The following is a 26191-nucleotide window of genomic DNA, read 5'->3' as shown; positions in this document are numbered from 1 at the left end:
ATAATAACTGAGCTTTCTTCATAGCTGGAAAGGATAAAAGGTCTCATTTTAAGGTTCAACTTTGGCTTCTTGGCTGCCAGTCTGTAGGAAGAAGCAACTTTTAGCTGCTGCACCTTTCTATGAACTCAGACATCTCTGGGAACTCCAGCAGAGAGGGATTTCTGACGTAGTAGAAATATTGGGTTGTCAGAAAAACTCATTATGTATTTTTTTTCTCTGTGCTTTTATGCAAAAAAAAAAAAAAAAAAAAAAGATCATGACTTTTCTGACAACCCAATGGCTCAGGACCAAAGGTGTTAGCAGAGTTTGAAAAGCCACCACGGGACTTGAGAGAAAAGAGGAGTCAGAAGGGGTAAGAGGAAAGTGAGACTCAGCACTGAGGTAGGAGTTCGACAGATGAGAGTAGTGAGATTCATAGCTGTTACCCAGGAAGTCCATATGGAGTCCCCCACAGAACATCACATACTGCTAAGTAGTTCAAGCTCGTTGTCTCACTTAATGGTTACAGCAGGCCAATGAGTATGCATCATTATTTCTATTTCTCAGGTAAGTAAGTCTATATGCTCAGAAAGGTTGTATCATTTCTTTATGGTGATGCAATAACTTCCTGGTCTGACCCCCCCCCCCCCGTGTGCCAGAGTTCAAAGTCAAGTATGTATTATCTGCCCATTAGTTTAAGGAGGCAGCACAGGGTATTATGAATTAGAAGAAGAACACATATGTTTAGTGGCAAAAACGATCACCATTTACTAGAGCTACAGGAGGTATTTAATAGTAAAGAAAAGGGGGGGCTATAGAGATGCTTAAAAAGGGGACTAGCCCTGGTGCATTTAAAATGAACAAATGGTAAACAAACATAGGAATTCCATGGGTCAATCTAGCTTATATGGTAGTCAGTAGTCAAGCATAAAGTTAAATAGTTAGAGAGGTCCATATGTTTTATCTTTACAAAAGGAGAGAATTACCATCATTGCCATTATAAGTAGTATTATGGACTTTGGGATGTACTAAGAACAATTAGGTAAACACTGTAAATACAGGGACATTGCACATAATTTGTTTTTTCACTAAGACAAATTTCAGTCAGTTTGTGAAAAAAAAAAACTCAACAGATTACAATTAAGACGGACAGTAAACAAAACTGAATCATATAATCACCATTTAATGGTTTTATTTCTGTAAGACACATGCTTTGTTGTGAAACTGGGTGTGATATAGAAATGTATTTGAATTCTATTTTTGAAATTTTATTTTATTTATTTATTATGACAGAAGACATAAAGGTGAGAGAAAAAGAGAGAGAGACAGAGAGAGAGGAATCAGAACATCACTCTGGTACACGTGGTTCTGGGATTTGAACCAGGAACTTCAAGCTAGAAATTTGATGCTCAACCACTGGGTTGTCAGATGCTCAACCATTGGGTTCTGTATAGAAAAAAATATATCATGACTTTTCTGACAAACCAATAATTGAAATATTTCTCTAATTACTGGGTACTAACTTAAAAAGCACTAATGGGTGATATAAAATTAAAAGTAATGTTAACTAGATAAAGACAAAACAAATTTAGAGGTGAAGATGAGTAGCAAACTCATGAACAGGGTATGAAATAAATAATTACAAATGATAATGAGTTTGGAAGGTATCATCAGTAGAGAAAGAATAAAAGTGACCACAGAACAAGAGTTGGCTTAAGACAATGAAAACTAGTAAGACCCCCCCCCCAAAAAAAAAAAGGCTGAGAAAGCGACAGGCTAACTTCACAAAGGGGATTAGAGAAATTAAATACGTAGAGCTTGCTAAGGTAAGCAATGTCTGAGGAGGAACTATATGATAACAGTCTACAAATATTTGAAACTTGTAAATACCAGAAGCAGGAGAGGAATTACCACGCATGAAGTTTTAATTAAAAAATAATCAGATGAAATGACAAGGAAACCTCCGGTTTAATGGTCTCACACATGCAAAGCTGAAACAAGACAAAGTCCCATGAGCCCAAGGCTGGGGAAGTTTTTATCCTCACTTGTGTCAAGATAGAAAAGCAAACAGCAGGAGGTTTGCATTTTATCTTTCATTTACTATGTAGCTTGTATGGTAGTCATATAAGGCAGAAAAAAAAATGCCCAAGATAGTAAGTTTTAACATAGGAAAATTCAAATTCTATCACCTAGAAAATGTTAAATCAGAGGAAGCGTAAATGCATAAAGGCTTCTTAGTACGTCACAAAACCAAATAGTTGAGCAGTGGGCGTGCACAGACATAAGGGCCTTTATTCATGTTTAATTACAGTGATACAACTGACTAATAAACACTCCCACATTCATTCAATTGGTTTGGCAATCAACCTTTGTAGTAAGAGAGATGCTGATTCTGTGCGCCCTTCTCACTTAGCTGGCTTGAGAAGGAAAACTGGATGCTTTTAATTTTAGTCAGATTTGCAGAACAGTCTGGCTACAAACTGAGAAGGGGAAAAAAATGAGTTGATATGTTATCTCCAGTATTTTTGGCCATAAAATGGGAAGTCATTTTTTCCCTAGATTTTGAGAAAAGAATAGACAAAATTGCTACAAAATGTGCCCCAAATACAAAGAACCATAGAAATGAAAGAAGGAACTTGGGGATGAATCTAAACTGGCTTTTTATGACATTGTCAGAGGAGAGTTAAAAAAGAGAGGAAGTTTGAGGCTGGCAAGGTAGCTGACCTTTGAAGGTACCTGCTTTGCCATGAATATAGACTGGATTGAAGTCCAGCCCCTACCACATTGCGGGGAAGCTTTGGTTCTATGGTATCTTTCCTTCTCTCTGTGACTTCCTGTCTCTCCATTTCTAGCTGAAAAACTTGGCCCGGAGTGGTCAAGTCACAATGACAAGACCAAGAAACAAAGCATAGAAATCTAATCATTTTCTCCAATGGGTGGCTGAAAGCTCATTCAATGACTCTAATGTTAAGGGGAAAAAAAAAATCTCTGGAAGTAAGGCACATCATCCGTATTCTTTTTGCCAGCATTAGTGATGTAAAGTTGCCAACTATGAAAACTTATGTGCAGCTATGCTTGACATCTATTACTCTAGAAGAGATTTCACTTGTAAATGGGTTGGGAGTCAATACTGCACATTAAAACATAGGGGGAAATGGCACATTTTTGTGGGGAAAGTCCAGACAATTCTTTCAATCTCAGCATGGCTTTATCTAAAATTAATATGGGTTTGGTACAATTACTGAGGATTATGTAGCATGTACGGCAACTAGGAAGTAGCTGTAGCACCTATCCAAGTAACTCAGGGTAGAAAAAAAAACACCTTCTCTCACATGGATCCTTTTAGATCCACAAGTTTATGATCTATAACAGTTCAGTAAGAGGGACAAGTGCTTTTAAAAAGTAGCTATTTAGCCTGTTCAAACACTGGGGTTCTAATAAATAGATTCATCATGTTAGAGAAATAGTTAATGGAAAAGATATACAGACAAAAGCAATTTATGGTGTGGGAGTGTGTGTGTGTGTGTGTGTGTGTGTGTGTGTGTGCGCGTGCGTGCGCACGCTCCGCAAGGTGGGGGGGATAAGGGTATAAGATGCACAGTGTTAACTCACAAGTGAAGTCAGTTCTTCAGAGATACTCTTTCACAATAACAATTTAGAATTCTAGAGAGCTACATGAATTAGAGGCATAAAAGTTCCAGAACAAACTCAGTGATAAGTCCTGTGTGTAAGAGTTATCTTTAGTATGATGTGAAGAAAACCTGTATCTCTGTGACTTTCCTCTTCCCAGATCCACAAACCCAGACTAATCATGAGAAAAACATCAGACAAACTAGTAAAATAGGACATTCTGACAGGTCCTGACCAAAATGCCTTTAGATAGACAAAAATCAAGAAAACCCAAGCAGTAGTCATCTCTTGATGAGATGAAAGAGACTAAATGATGAGTAAATATATTCCGATATCCTAGATGAGACTCTGCAACAGAAAAAGAATATTTGGTGGAGGAAAAAAAACAACAGTGGAGGAAATATGGATAAAAGTATTGACCTCAGTTAATAATAGTATATGGATATTGGCTCATTAAATTGTGATGAGTGGACCATACTACCTACCATAAGTTATTAACAACAGAGAAAACTGGGCCCAAGACACACAAAAATGCTGCATCATCTTTGCAGCTTTAATTCCAAAGCTATTCTGGGGCCAAAGAGCAGGCACAGTAGTAGCATATATGGCTTGCATGTCTCAAGTCCTGGCTCAGTCTCTGGAATTTCATAAAGTGGTGGGGGAGTGCTCTGGCCTCTGGTCTCTGTTACAGTAAAAAAGCAATGAATATAAAGCAAAATAAAGGTATCCTACAATAAACACGATATTTATAAATGCATGAGCACATTCACATTCACTGAAGAACTGAAGTGTGGAATTATATTTGTAGCTACAATATTTGTGAAGTAAGGAGAGTGCAAGCACTGGAAAAGTTCTAACAGCCATGCTAGAAACCAGCAAAAAGGAAAATAGGGTTATTTATATTGACTTGAACGTTTATTAGAAGCAAAAAGTAAAGAAATGGTTACTGCTTTTTTTTTTTTTTATCATATGTGCACATGGGGTTAGTAAGAGCTTCAATAATGGAGATGGAGTGAATTTTAGGAGCAAAATCTTGGGATAAAAGGACTCCACAATAGAGAAAAAGGAGGGTGGAGAAAAGAGAGAGACAGAGAGAAGCAAGTTCCTCCCACAATGGATAGCACACCCAGTCACCTATCAATGGAAGAAAAGCAAGTCATGGGCCCTTCGGAATATAAGTAAAATAGGCCTACTAGTTAGCTTCAAAATGGAGACCCCGTATCTTCATCTGCAATATTCCAGCCTTTAGGTTCATGATTAATTAACAATTTGTTTGGCTTTATATGTTAACTCTTTTTTCAGCCACCAGGTTCCAGATGCTAACATGATGCCAAATGGACTTCCCTGGGCAGACGACTTCACCAATGTGTCCTGGAGACCTGCTTCCCCAGAGTTGCCCCATTAAGGAAAAAAAGAGACAGGCTGGGAGTATGGATCAACCTGTCAACGCCCATGTTCAGCTGTTCAGCAGGGAAGCAATTACAGAAGCCAGACCTCCCACCTTCTGCACCCCATAATGACCCTGGGTCCATATTTCCAGAAGGTTAGAGAATAGGAAAGCTATTAGGGGAGGGGATGGGATATGGAGTTCTGGCGGTGGGAATTGTGTGGAGTTGTACTCTTATCCTATGGTTTTTGTCAATGTTTCCTTTTTATAAATAAAAATTAAAAAAAAAGAATAGGGATGTTTCCAGTGGAGGGGATAGGACACGAAACTCTAGTGGTCAAGAACTGTGTAGAAGTGTATCCCTATTATGTTACAGTTTTGTTAATCATTATTAAATCATTTTTAAAATTAAAATAAAATGACTCCACAAGAGGGTCTATGTACATGGGGGGTTAGTAGCCAAAAAACTGTGGCCTTCTCTGGACTCCTAATTCTGCTAGATTTGAATGTCCTCAATTTAGTGGCCGAGTTCTTCAGGCCAAGAGTATTTAGTAGTCAGAGATGGGCAGGTAAAGACAAGGGAAATGATTTTTAGATACATTTAAGCAATCCATCAAGAAAGTAAGTATCTAATTTATGAAGATTAGTATAGAAGGAAAAGTTTAGACTGAAGCAAAGGAATTAGAATTTTAAAAAATATCACTTCCTAGATGGTAAGGTTACTTAAAGTGCAGAATATAAAACAGAGAAAGTTTTAAAATCTCTAATCCTAGAGATTTTTTACAAAATCCAAAAGAGAGGAGCCCACCTCCACCCCCTGAGGAAACAATGCTGAAAAAATAAGTCCTTGAGCCACCTTTCAGTTCTATTCAGTCTATTTTTTTAAAGTAGTACATGCTTAAAACAAAAGATAAAATACAAAAGAAAATCATTAATGTTCAAATTGAATACACTCTAACAATTCTTATGTAGGACATATTTTACTGAGAATTTTCTTAACCATAAAAGCTCACTACTCATCATTATTTAGGATTCTTACAAACAGCAGCTATTACAAAGGGTAGTAACTATTTATGAGGTTGAAATTGTGGCTCATGGGAGGAAATGTGTGTAAACCCAGACCCTAAATGACAACAGGAAGACCAAATATGGTCTTGTTCAACTTCCTTACACTGAGATTATAGATATCAAAAGGGATTTTAGGCATGAGAGAATTGTAGAAATGAGAATGAGAAAGAAATGGGAGAGAGAAAGATTAAGGTTTGAGTGGAAATAAAGGCAGAGTGGGAGGACATGGTAAGTATAGCAAAGAGAACTATGGGGAAAAGGTCCAGCTAGGTCAATTCAGGTCTTCTCTGGGATTGCATCAGAATCAAACATGCAAAATGTGGGTGCCAAAATACAATAGCAATTGTCAAACATCAAAGGCTATTTTCTTTGGTGGCAAAATGACCCTTTGGTCGTCAACAGAATAATCCGGGGCTGCTGGTGGTCAAGGTTGCTGCCATCAAGAAAACATGTAGCTGAGATGGGAAGAGACAATATCGAGAGAGAAATAGTATGTGCAAGCATGTCTGTGACTTGATGCTATTTTTGAGATAATCGGACCTGAAGTCTTTCAATTTACCAGTTACATTAATCAACGCATTCTTGTTTGCGCAGTTTGTGATTTTTAATGGCAAGAGTCTTAAGTAGAACACGTATAAGGAAGATGGCAGGGCTGGGGGCATAAAAGACATGGAAGAGGAGCCATGGACTAGTGAGGGACTAAGAGCAGTGTATATGAGGTGACTATACCCAAGTGGTGGCTCACCGAGTAGAGCACACAAATTTTAGCGCACAAGGACCTGGTCCCTACGTGTGTGTGTGTGTGTGTGTGTGTGTGTGTGTGTGTGTGTGTGTGTGATGGGGGAAGCTTCACAAGTGGTAAAGCAGTGCCTGTAACTTTCTATCTCTCCTTCTCTCTCTCTCCTTCTCCCTCTCCCTCTCCCTGTCTCTTTCTCTCTTGTAAATTTTTTATTATATTTATTTATTTACTGGGTAGAGACAGCCAGAAACTGAGAGGGAAGGGGATGAGAGAGAGAGAGAGAGACCTGAGACACTGCTTCACCACTCACAAAGCTTTCCCTTTGCAGGTGGGGAGCAGGGGCTCGAACCCAGGTCCTAGAGCACTGTGACATGTGCACTCAAGCCACCTGGCCCCTCTATCTTTCCTTCTCTATCATCCCCTCCCCTCTCAATTTATCTCTGTCTCTATCTAAAAGTAAATAAGTAAAATCAAGCAAAGAAGACACAATGCAGTTAGGCATTCAAATTCATCATCACCTTTATTCTTCCTTCATATCATATTTACTTTAACTGCCATAGCACAGATTTCTAAGCTAATGCTTTTAAAAATTATTTATTGTAGCACCAGAGAGACAGCTCAGCTTGCTTGGGTGACACTCAAACATTAAAAGAGAAGGAAAATTATCTTTGAGAATAATGATCAACTGTTATCTCCTGGATAGATGCTCATGACATACCTGCCATTAAAATACAAAGGTCTCTTAGGATGACAAGAAATGATCCGGTGGAGGAGATTTTTTCCTGTAATATTTGAAGAGAGAGTCTACCATGACAACACTTGTCTGCCAAGTTTCTCTTCTCTCTACTCTGTTTACTCATAGCTCACAGCTTCCAAGTTGTAATGTAGCATTTACCATACTAACAAGTTCACAGGATGAAGGATAAGACATGAAGGTATTTTTTTTCTTTTCCTGATCTGTTCCCCACCTGCTGAATTTCTATGAGGAGTAGAAAAATAATTGACATTTTCCTCAAATCATTTCGTTTTCAGGCTTGGACACATATCTGTGGAGGTAATCATTTTCTTCACTTTTCAAATGATTAATAATCATCCCTCTTTCCTTTCTAGAGTCACAGTGACATGGGACAATCTAAGCAACTGATCTAAAGATCAATCCCCTATGTGGCTTAAATTGTAAACATCAATAGGCATCTCCCTTTGGAATTCAAAGAACAGAGGAGTGTGCGTGTGTATGGTCTATTGTGAGCAGAGTAAACCAGGATCATTTGCTGCTTTGTTTTAAGAAAGACAACCTATGTAGTGATTATAGTTCACTTGGGTTTTGTGCTGATGGTCAAAATGCTGGCAGTCAATTAATCACTCACTGAGTAGAATAATCACCCTGAAAGGAACTGAGAGGGTACAGCTTATATACTACAAAAATGGAATTGAACACAGGAGACAAAGTATTAAAGGGTGTGACAAAAAGAGATCTTTGTCAGAATAATAAAGGTGATTAAAGACACAAATTAGACATCAAGGGCACTGAGTACTCTTAGTGTCACTGAGACAACAGCTAATTGTGCAATTATAAAGCTGAGCATAACTCAGAAAGCATCTTTTTCTCTTTGCAAATAGCTGATGTCAAGATAGCTTCTGTGACTCACTTTCCTCCAATGGGCCCCTCACTCTATTATCATAAGCACTCTTGTGGGCCTCTCCAGGACTTTGCCTTCACTATAAAGCAGCAATGGTAGGGGCTGCCCTACTCTCTGATGGGTGGCTGGGTCATCCTGCTCTGCCACTCGAGGAAGTCGGGTCCTGAAATGAGTACAGCCTAGAATGTTCCTAGCTGTGACCATGGACTGTGAGCTCTGTCTGACATGGACTAGGAGGGCTTTGAACTACAATTCTATTAAGATCCCAAGACCCAGAGACAGAAGAGGAAAGAAATAAGGACATTTGGAAGTAGCAACAGGTGGAGATGTGACTTAGAAAGGAAGATAGAACTATAGGGAAAAAAATGGGAAAACATATAACAATATAGATATAGAAATAATAGTCAATCTGTATCTATGGTCTTGGGAGAAGAATTATTGCCATTTCCAATGGAGGGAATGGGGGCACAGAACTCTGGTAGTGAGAAGAGTGTGAAATTATACCCCTGTGTCTCATGATTTTGTAAGCCAATATTAAATAATTAATAATAAAAAGAAATAAACAAACAAAAAAGTATCTAGCACTGTTTTCAATCATTCCTTCTGACATATATATTTTTTTCATTATGCCTATACAGGCTTGAATGAGAGTCATGTGCTCTGCTCTGAACTCTGCAATAGTGACTACCTTTGAAAGTTGTTATCAGTTGCTTTCTGTTCCTCAGACATGGCGGTTCAGTCTTTTCATGGTTTTTCTAAGGTTTATTACAAGCCGTGCTAATATGGACCACTTCTGTCTTCCAACGCCTCATGCAGGGAAAAGAAATGACTTCCTTTCCCAGAACCACAAAGTGGAAAGGTACAACAGAGGCAGGAGTCAAACACTCATTTTTTTGGCAAGTGAGACACGTCCTCATACAGTGAAATGAATTATGCACTCAGATTTCAAATAACACACTCAGTTCCTTGCCTCCTCAACTGCCCCTACAATGGTCAAACTAGCAGAGACTTACTCTGGGATGAAGAAAGGTTGGAGAAAGCTGACTTTGTCCGCCCTGCAAGCCACTCCAGGCTCTCGTGCATGTTGGCCAAGGTTTTGAGGTCACTCACATCACGGAGGATGTCTTGTGGAGGGATTAATTTGTCACCCAGGTTCCCAATAAGAACTTCTGATTCCTTGCCAAATGCCGCCCTGAAAAATAAATACAAAACAGATTTCATTGAGGCATGTCATACCCCTATAATTTTATAATCTTGTAAACCATTATTAAATCACTAATACAAATTTTTAAACACATCAAATAAAGCACGAGACAGATTGCAATGGACAACACTATTTTTATTGGTTATCAGGGCATTATACTGTACAACATTACCACTTTAAAAAGATCATTTCCTTCCCTCCCCTCCCCTCCCCTCTCCTTTCCATCTTTGCCCCTTTTCTTTTCCCCCCCTTCCTTTCTTTTCTTTTCTTTTCTTCTCTTTGAATTTAGCATAGAGACAAGAGGGAAAAGAGTAGGGGTAGATACCATAGCACCATTTTATCATTTTTTAAAGTTGGGTTTTGTGAACACTGCTCCCATGTGGTGCTGGGGCTTAAACTTGAGTCCTTTCACCTTAAAAAAAAAAATATATATATATATATATATATACACACACATATATACATATATACATATATATCCATCCTGTACTGGATGAACCATCTCCTGGCCCTGGGCAACACTTTTAAAGTTACATATAGCACAGTGGTTATTTTATAGCATGAAGTGAGAAAAGCAAAATAAATGAAGTGAGAAAAGCAAAATAAATTCCCATGGGACCAGTGCTCAGCTTGAAACCATTACCAAGGCATAGTGAGTCTTATTTCATCTGTCTTATCCACAGCCTCTTCCCCTTGGAGTATTTAAAAGCAAGGTATTCAGAAAAATTTTCTTTACAGAGTGGGGGGCAGGAGGGGGGATGCTTACCAATCATAGTATTGAAGCGCTCATTAATGTATTAGGAGCTGGGCTTGAACTTGGGTCACACACAGAGCAAAGCAGCACACTATCCAAGTGAGCTATTTTGATGGCCCCAGATGATGTTCTTAAGTGCATAAGACAGTCCACAGGACTTCAGAAAAGATGTGGCTAGCATTACTCTTAGTGCTGAGATGACCAGTTCATTTAGGGTCAACCCCAGGGTTTGGCATAAGGAGAACACTGAAACTGGCGAATCGTCAGAAGTAATGAATTATATCTCAAGGGATAGTTTTATAAGTGAAACCTTGTAATATATTGGGTTGGCAGAAAAGTTATGACATATTTTTCTTTTTTTAAATATTTTAGTATCTTTATTTACTGGATAGAGACAACCAGTTATCAAGAGGGTAGGGGGAGACAGAGAAGAAGAGAGGAAGAGAGACAGAGAGACACCTACAGTCCTGCTTCACCACTTAAAAACTTTCCCTCTGAAGGTGGGATTGGGGGGGGCTTGAACTCAGGTCCTTGTGCATTTTAACATGTCTGCTCAAGCAGGTGTACCACCACCTGGCCCCTATGACGTATTTTTCTATGCAAAAATGTATCATGATTCTCCTGAAAACCCAATAATAGTAAATGTTACTGTGTTTCAGAGTCTGGACCTGTATCAGAATCTTCAAGAGGTAAATTATGATGACAGAAGTCATGAGTTGCTTATTGAGGGCCCATTCAAATGCCTGACTCAGTAGTACAGTGGTAAGCATAGCTGTCTTCATTATCTCATGCTGTCTTCCTAAAAGGGTTCTGATATTGTTGGTGTCAGCAGTGTCCCTAGCTTAAAAAATAAAACAAAGTAATCGGCTCCATTTCCTGTCCCTTCTTTCAGAAGTGGTGGTCAAGGAAATATGAGCTGAGATTTCAGGAACACTCCAGCAGTTTTAGTTGGCAAGAACCTCTTCCATCTCCCCCTTTCCAGATGCAGTCATGAGAGTGAGGTTGCAGTCATGATGAGTGAGGTTGCAGTCACTCTCCTCCAAACATCCGGTGACCTTGAGCATGAACTTCAGTGTCAAGCATAATGGGACCAGAAGATAGGAGGACAAGGGTACACTAATAGCTTCAAGGAATAGCGATGCAGCCCAGATAATATGTTTCCTAGCTTCATATTCAAGGAGAGAAAATGAAACCCAATTTGTCTCTACCAATGTTCTTTCAAGCTCAGACTACTAGCAGCTAAATGCAATTTCCAGCACAATTATCTAATTAGCATAAATGATGTCATCCTTAGAAAACTTTATCTGAATTTAGAGACCCCTAAAATCAAGTTACCGGCAAAAGCAAAACAATGTTTCTTCCTTGGTTTGTGCCCAGCAGTTAGAACATCTTTCCCCTCGGCTGTCACTCAGTCAACTTGTAAATATTTAGTTTTCTGAATCTGTCTTTATATATCAACCCTTCTAGCCCCATAATCATCTTTGATAGATACAACACTCACACACACACACATACACAAATGCCTCTGGAGGGGGGGGGCTGAAAAAGCAACAGGGGAGGCTTTCAAAATCAGGCTTGAGGCTATTTTTTTTTAAATGCATATAAAGTGTAACCCTGAGTGGAATGTGACAATCTAGACAAATGTATCTATGCAGAAGTCTAATCTGCTTGTGCGGGGATTTTTGGGCCCTGGGTACGTCTGTAGTCTGCTTCCAGCTCTAGATGCCTATCCCATTTCCTTTTAGCTCCCTGAGATTTGCTTAACCCTCTCCGACGGGAAAGCAATAGACTGAGAAAAAATACAAACTGCCTCATGTTGAATACAGAGCAGACATCTCATTTGACAGGAATCCGTAATCATCCCCCTAACAACCTGGAGAGAACACAGAAACCATGACATCAAGAAGAAATGATTGACAGCTAGAACCATTTCACACGAAACATCATTCCTTCGAGGATTCGTGCATATGTCAAAGACCTTGGTGGACTTTTTTTTTATGTGTTACAACAACCTTAAGGGACACCTTCCACTGCTCAGCTCCAGATTCCCCCCGCCAACACTCTAATTTATTAAATAAAGAATAGCACACCCACACTGTGGAAAACTGTGCATGCACCAGAAATTATATAGTAGGAAATACTTGATGCTAAAGTTTATTCTTAGCTGTGATACGCATTTGAGTAAAATAAGCTGCTATGGAACTGTATGTCCTGTACTCTATTTCTAAAATCTAAAAAGGAAGTTAATTACATGTCTATATGAACTAAAGACTGGATATCCACACACTAAAATGTTAACTATGTGATGAGGTTATGCTTTGTGCTTCTCCATATTTTCTATATGTCCCAAGAACACATACACTACTGATTTATTCATTTATTTTTGGTGGAACTGGAGCCTGGTAAGTTCATAATGTTTATTTTCTGGGCATTTTCCACATCCAGATAGAGAAACACAGGGAGGATAAGACATTGCAGTACTGAAGCTTTCTCCTTTGCTATGGTACTTGCCTGGGTCCAGGGCTTAAAATCTGGATTATGGGCATGGCAATGCAGACATATTCATCCTTTTGTTTCTGACTTATCTCACTTACCATGATTTCTTCAAGCTCCATCCAGGATGGGGTGAAGAAGGTGAATTCACCATTTTTAATAGCTGAGTAATATTCCATTGTATATATACCATAACACTTACTCAGCCACTCATCTATTGTTGGATACCTGGGTTGCTTCTGGGGTTTGGCTACTACAAATTGACACACACTTACTTTTTAATTAAAAACTAAAATGAAACTGGGAACCCTACTACCAATGAAATAATGTACTCACTAAGACATTCAGTTTGGACAACTTGAGGGATGCTAATTACTTGGACCCAACTAAGAGACTTGAAAGCTGATTTGGATCTATGACTTTAGGTGTAAGAAAAAGTCATTATTTACTGCAGACATTCTCACTGTCAGAAGAACTACCACTGTCACCTAAGCCTATACTCTTTCTCTTTTCTTCCTTCCTTCCTTCCTTCCTTCCTTCCTCCCTCCCTCCCTCCCTTCTTTCTTTCTTCCTTCCTCCCTCTTTCTTTCCTTTCCTTTCCTTCTCTCTCTCTCTTCCTTCCTTCCTTTTCTTTTCTTTTCTCTTCTTTTCTTTTCTTTCTTTTTACCAGAGCACTGTTCAGCTCTGGCTTATGGTACTGTGGGGACTTGAACCTGAGAGTTCAGGACCTCAGGCATGAAAACCTCTCTGCATAACCATCATGCTATCTACCCCCTGGCCTTTCTTTATTTTTTATTTAAGCTGCCACATAATGAACCTAGGCCTTCATACCTGTTCTTCATTAAGCTACTTCTGAGAACCCCAGGCCCCATACCCCCTTTGTGGGTCATATATATAAAGGAACAGAAGAGGAGCAAGACAGGAAGAGGCAGGCAGAGACACCAACACATCTTTCTATCATCCTTGAGTTCCATTGGTGCTGTCCATAGTGCTCTCATGTGGGCTGGGAATCAAACCCAGGGCCTAATGCAAGGTAAGGGATGGGCTCTCCCAAGCCTTTTCCTCTTTCTTGATCTGAATTTTCATTCATTTACTTTTCACCTTTTTATTGTAAAACTGCATGATTTAAGTAAGATACTGCATATCTTTGAGTGAAATGAGTAGCAGAATAATCCTTATCTGGATAATAAATATTAAATAACAAAATCTCAGAAGAGGCACTCTTATTGCCTAAAGATTAATTGGTAGGCACCAGAACACAACTGAGAATCCACGTACATTTTAGGTACTGAATTTTCAAAGAGACACGTTAATCATCAGTAGGCCAACAAGCTCATGTAGACACCTATGAAACTGCAGAAAACAGTTAAACCTGTTCAGCTTAATTTCACCACACAATTATAACACTGAAAGAACTTGATCTGATAAGAATTCATTTAAAAACTTTTGCTCAGAGTGTAAAACCTGCTTAACTTAATTTCATCACACAATTATAATCTTTTTTAAGGCAATCTGTCTGACAGGAATTCATTTAAGAGAATTTTGCTGAAGACACTTGAAATTATCTCTATTTAGTCTTGAAATAATTTTGTTATCCACTGAAATTTTAGGAAGTGAAAAAAAAAAATAACTGCATTCCCAGCTGACTGAAGTATCAAAATAGTTGTGAAATGAACAGCACTGTGATGTGTGTGTGTGTGTATTGCTAAATAATATATACAATCAGATTCACTGCTCTCTCCTCCTGTCCTGCTTTCCAAGTCTTGCACTACTGCTTCCTGTTGTTGATCCCACATGTAAGTTAACTGCCCCAGGATCCTAGGAAATGCTGCCTGAAGGCCAGTGTCGATGGCTCAGAACAGAGCTGGCAAGTGACAAAATGGCCTCTTGAAAGGCTAACATGGCGGCAAACCATGTTAGACACATACTTCATCCACCCCAGAGGAAGCTGTGTGGTATCTGTACTGTAACAGCCACTGGGAGCATGGAGTTGCTTTCCAAGCTAGAAATGTTTCCATATGAGTGGAATCATGTATGTCTTTTTTTAAAAAATATTTATTTATTCCCTTTTGTTGTCGTTGTTTTATTGTTGTAGTTATTATTGATGTCATTGTTGTTGGATAGGATAGAGAGAAATGGAGAGAGGAGGGGAAGACAGAGAGGGAGAGAGAAAGATAGACAACTTCAGACATGCTTCACCGCCTGTGGAGCGACTCCCCTGCAGGTGGGGAGCCGGGGGCTCGAACAGGGATCCTTACGCCTTATGCCACTGTTTGCGCTTTGCACCACGTGTGCTTAACCTGCTGCACTACCGCCCGACTCCCATCATCTCTGTCTTGATGGCACCACTGTCAAAAGATTTATTCAAGGTCTATCTTTCTCAATATTGTCTCCTGTTGAAACATGTTTTAGGGTTCATACTCCCCTCCGGTGCTGGAGCTGGCCTGATGGAAGGGTGGCATGGCCTAGGAAGTGTTAAGCTATGTTACTCTAAGTTGAGAGACAACCCTTATAAGAGTGGAGTGCTATAGTAATTTGACTCTCAGATCTCTATGGAGTGCTTTCGTGTCAGCTTTCAACATCATTAACAAGAAAGTATGGGTCTGGAAAATAAGTCCTGTAAGGCAGGAATGGCCTGCTTCTCACTACTTAAACCACTCATGAAAGTTTTGCTCAGGCCCCAACAGCTCTGTAGTAAATTTATCTGTAGGCATTCAGGAAGAAATGCTTTCATGCTTTCTTCAAGAAGATACGACAGTGAACACAATAAATTGGTAGGATAGTTTGTCATTGTGTGGCTTTAGGATTTGCATATGCAGAGGGTGGTCACTTTGATGCTAAACACAATTGACTTCCAATTGATGTTTAACATCCAAGGGGATGTTGAGTTATTTCTGTGCAATAAGGGTGGGCACGACTAAGTGAAATCCACACAGTTCTTTCTTAGTACTTCCATCTCTGCAGTAAGAGCAATGGACAAATCACTACAACTTAACAAAGGCAGGACAGCTAAGAATTCAGCTCTTTGAGCACCAAAGACTTAATTCAACACATGTAAGTACCTGAGCAGCTGAAAGTGCTGGCAGAGGGCATGAGTCACATGGGATAGGTGGCAGAAGGAAGGGATAAATATCACCTACTTCCTGTGAACAGTTAACAGAAAAAGGGAACTACTATAGCTTTGTATCCCATGAATTACATTCAGCACTGGTTCATCATTTCTTCTATTCCACTTTTTTTTTATTGTGGTAAAATATACCTAATGTAAAATTGGTCATTTTATTATCTAGGAGTATACAGTTCAACAGCAACAAGTACATTAGAGTGTTATTCAAACATCATCACCTATTTCTAGTACTGTTCCCAGAAACTCTTGTCCATAAATTACTTCCTATTTTGTCCACCCTACACCCAGCCCCACAGTGTCTGGGGACCACTACTGTGATTTGTGTCTATGAATTTGTATATCTTAGATACCTTTTTTTTTTTTTTTTGATTTATTTCACTGATTACGGTTCACCTACCTTGCAGTGCGTATCAAAATTTCTTTCTTTTTTTTTTTTCTAGGATCCCTTTTACCTTATTGCCTGTACAAATCATATACTATCTGTTGATAGGTATCTTGGTTGTTTCTGGCTTTGTGCTCCAGATACTTTTTCCTTTTGGCCTTCCAACTAAAGAGAGGCCTTTAGTCATTGTGAAGGTTCTCCAACTGCTTCTATGAACATTGTTGTATAAGTATCTCAGTCTTTTTTCAATTCTTCCAAGTTGGAAGTGAAAAGTGGAATTGTTAGATCCCACAGTAATTCTATATTTAACTTTTTGAGATACCACAGACTTTTTTTTTAAAATTTCTTTATTGGGGATCTAATGTTTTACATTCAACAGTAAATATAACAGTTTGTACATGCATAACATTTCTCAGTTTTCCATATAACAATACAAACCCCACTAGGTCCTCTGTCATCCTTCTTGGATCTGTGTTCTCCCCACCTACCCACCCCAGAGTCTTTTACTTTGGTGCAATACACCAATTCCAGTTCAGGTTCTACTTGTGTTTTCTTTTCTGATCTTGTTTTTCAACTTCTGCCTGAGAGTGAGATCATCCCATATTCATCCTTCTGTTTCTGACTTATTTCACTTAACATGAATTTCTCAAGGTCCATCCAAGATCAGCTGAAAATGGTGAAGTCACCATTTTTTATAGCCGAGTAATATATATATATATATATATATATATATATACCACAACTTGCTCAGCCACTCATCTGTTGTTGGACACCTGGCTTGCTTCCAGGTTTTGGCTATTACAAATGATAACACAAACTTTTTTTAAAAAGATTTTCTACTTAAATTTTTTTATAAGTGTACACATTATAATATGCAAGAAACCAGGTTCAAGCTCCTACTTCCCACCTACAGGGGGGAAGCTTCATGAGTGGTGAAGCAGTGCTGTAGTTGTCTCTCTATTTCCTTCTCTATCTCCCCCTTCCCTCCCAATTTCTCTTTGTCTCTACCCAATAATAAATTAATTAAAATATTTTCAAAAATGTATTATCTTTATTTATTAGATAGAGACAATCAGAAATTAAGGGGGTTGGGGGATATAGAAAGGAACAGAGACAGAGAGACGCCTGAGGCACTACTTGATCACTCGCAAAGCTTTCTTCCTGCAGGTGGGAACTGGGGGCTTGAACCTGGGTGTCTGTACATTGTAACACATGTGTTCAACCAGGTACGTCATCACCTTGCCCCAAAACACCAACTTGTTTCCCACAGTGGTTGGATCATTTTATATTTCCACTCCAAAGTGCACAAGGGTTTCATTTTTTCTACATCCATGCTCAAAATGGCATTTTTTTGCTCTCTTTAACAATAGTCATCTTGTTGAAAGGAAGATGACCTCTTTCTATTATTTTTATATAAAAGAGTCATGACATCTTTTCCTATGTTTTTCAACCTGTTTTCACCTCTCATATTGATTAAATAATAATTTATAAGAAGGGAATCTGGAGGTAGTGCAGTGGGTTAAGCACATCTGTCACGAAGCGCAAGGACCGGCGTAAGGATCCCGGTTCAAGACCCCAGCTCCTCACCTGCAAGGGGGGTCCCTTCACAAGCGGTGAAGCAGGTCTGCAGATGACTATCTTTCTCTCCCCCTTCCGTCTTCCCCTTCTCTCTCCATTTTTCTGTCTTATCCAACAACAACGACATCAATAACAACTATAACAGCCATAAAAATCAACAAGGGCAACAAAAGGGAATATAAATAAATAAATATTAAAAAATTTATAAAACTATGATTTAATAGGAGTATATATTAACACCATTTCCACAACCAAAGGTCTGTGTCCCTACCCTCACCCCAACCCCCCTACAGTGGAGCTGAAAATCTACCCTCTACCCACCCCAGAGTTTTCTTACTTTGGTGCAATACTCCAAACTCAGTCAAATTCTGCTTTGCATTTCCCTTTCTGTTCTTCCTTCTCAACTTCTGTTTATGGGGATCATACTTCTCTTTCTGGCTTATCTCACTTAACATAATTCCTTCTAGCTCCATCCAAGATGGGTCAAAGAAGGTGGATTCATTATTCTTAATAGCTGTGTAGTGTCCATGTTTTTCTTTTCAAAAATGCATCATGAATTTTCTGACAACCCAATATTTTATATGAAGAGCTGGTAGTGATGAACTCTCCAATTTCATTCAGTGGGTACAAGGTGTGAGGGAATCACATCTAATTTGAGGTGGTGGACTGTATGGAGATCCTAGGCTTTGAGACAAACACAACTACTGACAAGCTAGACCCTTTCTTGTTAGTGAGGGGGAAAAAAAGTTTTTATAGGATGAAGTGCATCTTTGGAAGCAGAAACACTGACTGAGTTTTAAAATGTGAGTATCAGATGAGAATGGGCTTAACATAACAAAGAGAGGTAGATCCTAAACATCTTGGATACCCCTGTTTGCCTTATGACCCATGCCTCATTTTTTTTTTTTTCTTGTTAAGATCTGTATCATGGTACAGAGTTGGTGGCTGACACTTGTGGCCTTTTTATCAGACTCTCAGCTGGATACTGAGAGTGGGAAGCCTCTGGTGATACCCAGATGGACAAAAGAAAGGAAAAAACTGAATATCCTCCTTCGCTCCTAGCCATGGTGCACCTTCTTGGCTCTAGCTCCTACTAGGCCCCACTTTGCCTTGGGTACTTTGTTCTCTAGATGATGTCTTTTCCCTCTAGCCAGCCAGATAAAGAGACAGCTCCTGTTATTCTGGAGGTTCCTGTTTGGTGCTCAGATACTTATGAACTTAAGTAACCACTTCCCTGCATTAAATTACTTTTGAGACAAATACTTGAAGTAGATGCTGAGTTCCATGTTGGATCTTGATTTATATTAGACCTACACACAGTATCTGATTATATTCAGTGCTCTTGGGAATTGAGCTAATTCGTGGGCACCAGGATTAATTGGTTCTGCTGAAAAGACTGAGAAATGGAGACATGTTAAGGTGACCTGTTAAGACCACTGTCTGTCAGTTCCTAAATTTATGAAGGTTATGAAAAGGTCAGGTCTCCCACCTAAATTCTTAATAATGCTGACTGGCTTTTATGATATGTGACACTGATACTTCCATTTATCACTTCTGTTTTTCACAACTGCTCATCCTCTGACCCTTTCAAAACTTGAATAATTCTCTTGTGTTAAAAATAATGGCTGCAGCACCCTTCTGATGGGCTCTTTTAATCAGGTTTTCAAAAACTACTTTCCCAAAGTGATCTTAGCTAAATCCTCATAATAGAAAGTAATGACATTGTAAAATCAACCAGCTATCTTGATTACAATATTCTTTTTTCTCCCCCCTCCTAGAAACTGCTCAACCTCTCCACTAAGTCTCCCTCTTCAGTGTCTTCCGTGCACAGACCTTTCATCAAACACCGCCATATGGATAGCTGCTTTTCATATTTAGTAAGTAATTGCTCCTCTTTAGAACTCTGTCTCTTTCAATAATCACAATCAAGGATTTTTCATTTGCTTTCTTTGCCTACTCATTCACGATTTAAAAAACTTCCCGTGCTTTTGATGTGACTGACTGCTGCATGCCTTCCAGCAGGCCACAATGCTTTTATATTTTTAACTGATCTTTCTTGAGAAATGCTTTACAAGACTTGTTTCAGAGGGGTACAATTACATCTTTTTTTCTTTTAATTGCCACCAGGGTTACTGCTGGGGTTCAGTGCCTACATGATGAACCCACTGCTCCTAGTGGCCATTGTTTTAATAGAGGTGAAAGAAATTGAGAGGGGTTGGGGAAGAGAGGGAGCGAGAAAGAGACACCTGCAGTACTGCTTCATCACTTGTGAAGCTTTCCCCTTGTAAATGGGAATCTTGGACTTGAACCCAGGTCTTTGTGCATTGTTATGTGTATACTCTACCAGTTGTGCTACTTCCTGGCTCTTCAGGTGACAAGTTCACATCATCTCAAAATATGTGCTGCTAGCTCACCTCAGCCACCATCACAGCGTCATCTCCCTCTAGTGCAGAGGATTGGGTTCCCTACCCCCTTAGTGACTCCATATGTGCAGATATACACCAAGAATGTATACATGTTTCACCCTGTCTGTTCACTTGCTTTGCTTTACATCCCAACACAGGAGTGTGATCACCCGGGACTTGTCTTTCTCCTCTGGGTTGTTTCAGTTTGCATGATCCTCTTGAGTTCTGTAGACAGGTAGAATTGGAAATGGGGTCATGGGAGGTCCTCGGGCCGTACGCCAGTCAAGGTGGATGTGCGAAGTAACAACTTCAGTTTGCACAGTGAATTGTCTACCCATTCACAATTTTTAGAACTAATTTCTTAATTGGTGGCTGGCTGGTGGGTATAGCTCTACTTAAAATTTATTCTTGAGTCATAAGATGTACTGCATATTCTTGGCTCGGAGAAATGTGGAGAGAGCTTTCACTAAGAGAAAGGAATCAGGAGAGATGTGAGAGCATGCTTAACTTGAAGGAAAATAATCACAATACCCACATCTGCCTGTTTTTCTATGCCATGCTCCCAAGCTATGCTCCAGCAAATGAGATCTTAGTGTTGATAGAGACAAGTTGTTAAACACTTGGGACAGAGAAAATGGAATTGCTTAAGGCAGTCATGCTTCAGAAATTCCTCACTATTTCTCAGGCTTCCTGAGGAGACAAAGTAGTGACTTGCACCCAACTTTCCTATCTTGGCCTTTATATTAACATGTAATAGACAGGCAAACATCTAGGTAGGCTGATAACAAACAAACAAACAAAAAAAAGAAATGAATAATCTTTTCCAAGCATGGAAGTAATTTTTTTTCTTTTTTAATTTTTTAAAATATTTATTTATTCCCTTTTATTGCCCTTGTTTTATTGTTGATCCCAGTCACTTTCAAAGCCAGCAACAAGCAGCTCCTGACAGCTTTCAACCTGACGCTGTTGACTGGCTACGGAAGAAGGGCAAACGCTAGAAGAAGAAGAAAATTGTTGATGTCATCATTGTTGGATAGGACAGAGAGAAATGGAGAGAGGAGGGGAAGACAGAGAGGGGGAGAGAAAGATAGACACCTGCAGACTTGCTTCATCACTTGTGAAGTGACTCTTCCGCAGGTGGGGAGCCGGGGCCTCGAACCGGGATCCTTATGCCGGTCCTTGTGCTTTATGCCACATGTGCTTAACCTGCTGCACTACTGCCCAACTCCCAGGAAATCATTTTATAATAACATGAAGACTAGACTACCTCATGTCCACATTTATATTAGAGAATATTCATGCTTTCAGTTCATCTACCATTATTCTTCATTTCCATAAATATTCCTGCAAATATGTCCAAAGCTGTGACTGAAAGTCATCAGTGAGGAGAAAATGAGAAAAATAAAAATAATCTATTTAGTACATGTGCATATGTGTGCTTAAGTGTGCATATACCAATTTGTTTTTGCAAAATAACACTTGAAAAATAGTCTTAGAATTAACAGATACATTAACTCCAAGGGGTTAGGTGGGAATGAGACAGAGAAAGTAAGGAGAGGAGCAGCATTTCTATATGTATGCATAATCTGAACATTGCAAGTGTTTGTTATAAAAAAATTAAACAATGAAAAAATATACTTGAATTGAATACAAACAAACATTCCTAACTACATGCCAAATTGGTATTATAAACCATACAGGGAGAAGAATTAACACATACTTTTTGAACACAGAACTCTGTGTTCTCTTAGTAAAATATTTTTCTCTCCTCTTCTTGGACAGTACAGAGAGAACTGACAGGGGAAAGGGAGACAGAGAGGGAGAGAGACACCTGAAGCTGCTTCACCATTCATTAAACTTCCCGATGACTGGAGGCTTGAATCTGTATGTGTCCTTGGACATGATAATACGCATGCTCAATATGGTGTACCACTACTCTGGTCCCAGTAGAATATATTCTTTTTTATTTTGTTTAATTATCTTTATTTATTTGATAAAAACAGCCAGAAATTGAGAGGAAGAAGGAGATAGAGAAGAGGAAGAGACAGACACTTGCAGCACTGCTCTACCACTCCTGAAGCTTTCACCCTGCAGGTGGGAACTGGGGGCTTGAACCTGGGTCCTTGTGCACTGTAACATGTGTGCTAAACCAGGTGCACCACCGCCCAGCCCTGCCCCCTGCCCCCCCCAGTAAAATATATTCTAAGGACAAAAAGGACTGCAAAAAGTCTTCAGCTCTCCTTAGAAAGATTGTAGTGGTAAGGTATAATTTTGAGACATTGTGTATTTATAGGACAATATGCAGTTGACATTAGAAGGGAAACAAATTTTAAAAAATATTAAAAAAATAAAAAGAAGGGACTATCACAAATATGGAAGATGGATAATTCATAATGACAACATAATAAGGGGCTTCCCTATATAAGCAATGTATTTTTTAAATATAATTTATTTTAATGAGAGAGAGAAAGACCAGAGTACTAATCAACTATGACCAAAGCTAGGACCTCAGAATCTCAGACATGAGAGTCTTTGCTGTCTATCCAGTGTTATACTGGTTCGGGCTTATAATGGTGGTGAGGGGATTGAACCTAGGACTTTGGACCCTCAGGCTGAAGAGTCTTTTTCATAACCATTATGCTATCTAACCCTGCCCTACAATGAGTTTGTATATTTGTTTTAAGCCACTAAGCTTGTGGTATTGTGCTTTAGCAGCTGCATAAACTGATAGCTATGGTAATATTGTAGATATATAGGCAAAAATCTTGCTTCTTGGGAGATGTCCTCTGAAGTGTTAAGAGTAAAGAACTGTCATGCCTTTACCCTATTTTTGGTTGGTTTGGCAAGAGGTTTTTATAGATGAAGCACGTCGTCTTTATAACCAAAGAGAGGATAGGGCAAGATATTTACAGTCAGTCGATCTAAATCACGCATACAACAACAACTGCATGCAACTCAACTTTTCTGCAAATTTCAGAATTTTAAAATTTAGAAACAGATGAAACTGTCAGAGAAGCAAATACACAACTGTCCTGTCACATGTTCCAAAATCAGTACCCTCGGCTCCAAATAGTTCTTAGAGCAGCTATCTCCTAGGAATCACTTCCCAGATGGGTTCCTTGACATGCTGAGCTTCTGGAATCATGGGTTTTATACAAGGTATAGAAAAAAATATATGATGAGAATTTACAACCTGAGTAATAGTACTTAGACAAACAGAGCTCTTGAAAACTGTTTCTCTCGTTTCAGTTCTAGAGAGAGGAAATTGAGAATGACAGTTGCTTATGTGTTAGCATGTTTAATCCACATAGGCACAAATGTATAATTTGATTTGTCAATCCATTTCTCTGTCCTTGTATAAGAATTCTGGGGAGGTAAATGTGTGGTTTTCTAATGAGTAATCACAGAAAAACTATGATGGTCTGACTCATATTTTCTACAAATAAAAATCTAGAGCTATCAAGAATATGGACAGGGCAAAAAGTCGAGGAGAGACAATGGTAGGCACTATTCTGTTAAAGGTAATGTTGCATTTATATGGCTTCTGTCAAAAAGTAAGACACCTTCTGGGTTTTGGCTTTTCTCCTGCCACTAGGACTACAGTTATTAATCAGCTGTTCACGGCAGCCTTTTTTTTTTCTAATTTATTTTTTATTAGATAGGACAGAGAGAAATTGAGAGGAGAGGAGAGACAGAGAGAGGAAGAGGGAGAAAAAGACAGATGTCTGCAGACGTGCTCTACCACTCATAAAGTGGACCCCCTTGCAAGAGGGGTGCAGGGGCTAGAACGTGGGTCCTTGGACTTGATAGTATGTGCATTTAATACTCTAATTCCATCTGCTCTATTCTTATTTTTAGGTTCCTGATTATTAAACGATATGTCCTGCATTATATCTTAATGTTTTTCAGCCATCAAGTTGTAGGTGCTATCATGACGCTGAATTGACTTCCCTGGCAGATGACATCACCAATGTGTCCTGGAACTTCACCTCCTCAGAGCCCTACCCCACTAGGAAAAGACAGAGACAAAGTGGGGGTATGGATCAATGTGCTAACATTCATGTTCAGCAGAGAAGCTATTACAGAATCCAGACCTTCCACCTTCTGCACCCCATAAAGAATTCTGGTCCATATATCCAGAGGGATAAAGAATTTACGATGCTACTATGGAGGGGATGAGATACAGAACTCTGGTTATGGGAATTATATGGAAATTTACCCCTTTTATACTATAGTCTTGTCGATTATTATTAAATCACTAATTAAGAAATTAAAAAAAAAACCCCATAATATGTGCACCTAATTAGGTAAGCCGTGGCCGGGCCCCAACACCCTCAGTTTTTTATCATAAAGCCTAGACAGGCTGGGCTGGTAGAGAAAAATGAAGGTTTGGAGCTTCAGTGGCACAATCGGTTAGCGTGCAGTACTTATACTGGAAAAACATTAAGGTTCAAATAGAGATGTTTCCATTAGAAGCCAAGGCTTTAATCACAGGTCATTGTAAGTGACTCTGTGTTAAGCCCCAAACCATTATTATGTAAAAGTCATGTAAAAATATGCCTCCTCTTATTTGCCTCAACACTACATAAATCAGATGATCAGAAATTTTTTAAATTGCTTCCATAATTATAGATTAAGCTACCATTTTTCTTTCTTGACAAGCACAACTTCTATCCCGCTAGCTTTTTAATTTTTAAAAAGAATTATTGATTGATTTTATGAGAAAGACAGAAAGAAGAAAGAGTGCCACTCTGGCATACTGTAGCTCAGGACTGGCCCTGGGGTCTCACATATGCAAGGTCTGTGTTCTACCTACTGAGTCATCTCTCTGGCTATCAGCTATCTTTGAATTTCAGTCTCTTGACACAGAATTCAGCCATGAAGATATCATAACAGTAGAGCATAGGACTTGTATGTAAAAGGTCCTAGGTTCTATCCCCAGGACCACTAATTCAGAGCTGAGCAGTGCTCTGGTAAAAAAAAAAAAAAAAAAAAAAAATTGGTGCCATTGAGATTTTAAGTAAATAGCTAAGTATTCACATCATATAGGTGTCCCTCAAACTCATATGTTGAAAATCTACATTCCAGAATGATATTTGGAGATGAGCTGTTCAGAGGTAATTAAGTCATTAAAAAACGCTGGGGTTCATCTTATTGGAAGATGTAAAAGAGAGTGGGAGAGGCACTTCTTTGACATGTGGGAATACAGTAAAAAAAAATTTTTTTTAAAGGTATCTCAAGGTTAGGAATAAAGAAAGTCCTTATCAGAAGAAAGCTTTTTAAGCGATTTAATAATGACTGACAAGATTGTGGGTTAAGAGGGGTACAATTCCCACCATACAAATCCCACCACCAGGGTGCCATATCCCATCCCCTCCATTGGAAGGTTCCCTATGCTTTATTTTTCTTTTCTTTTCTTTTTAAATTTTATTTATTTTCCCTTTTGTTGCCCTTGTTGTTTTATTGTTGTAGTTATTATTGATGTCGTTGTTGTTGGATAGGACAGAGAGAAATGAAGAGAAAGACAGAGAGGGGGAGAGAAAGACAGACACCTGCAGACCTGCTTCACCGCTTGTGAAGCGACTCCCCTGCAGGTGGGGAGCCGTGGGCTCAAACCGGGATCCTTAGGCCGGTCCTTGCACTTTGCGCCACCTGCGCTTAACCCGCTGCACCACCACCCGATTCCCCTTTTCTTTTATTTTCTTAAAGGTTTCTTTTAAATTATCTTTATTTATTTATTTGGATAGAAACAGCCAGAAATCAAGAGGGAAAGGGGGATAGAGAGACAGAAAGACAGAGAGATAC

At 39.1% G+C, this 26191-nt stretch overlaps 1 protein-coding gene across 1 annotated transcript in view; it reads right to left on the bottom strand.

Moving 5' to 3' along the window:
- The window catches only part of EXOC4 (exocyst complex component 4), a 915110-nt gene that overhangs the window by 143816 nt on the left and 745103 nt on the right, over positions 1–26191 (bottom strand). Inside the window, exon 14 of the mRNA XM_060196593.1 lies at positions 9457–9635. Coding sequence (XP_060052576.1) covers positions 9457–9635 — 179 coding nt within the window. The remainder of the gene's footprint in view (positions 1–9456; positions 9636–26191) is intronic.

Source organism: Erinaceus europaeus, chromosome 8, assembly GCF_950295315.1.
Source record: "Erinaceus europaeus chromosome 8, mEriEur2.1, whole genome shotgun sequence".
NCBI classification, from domain to species: Eukaryota; Metazoa; Chordata; class Mammalia; order Eulipotyphla; family Erinaceidae; genus Erinaceus; species Erinaceus europaeus.
Note: the sequence above shows the minus strand (reverse complement) of the source record. Positions and strands in the feature narration are given on the sequence as shown.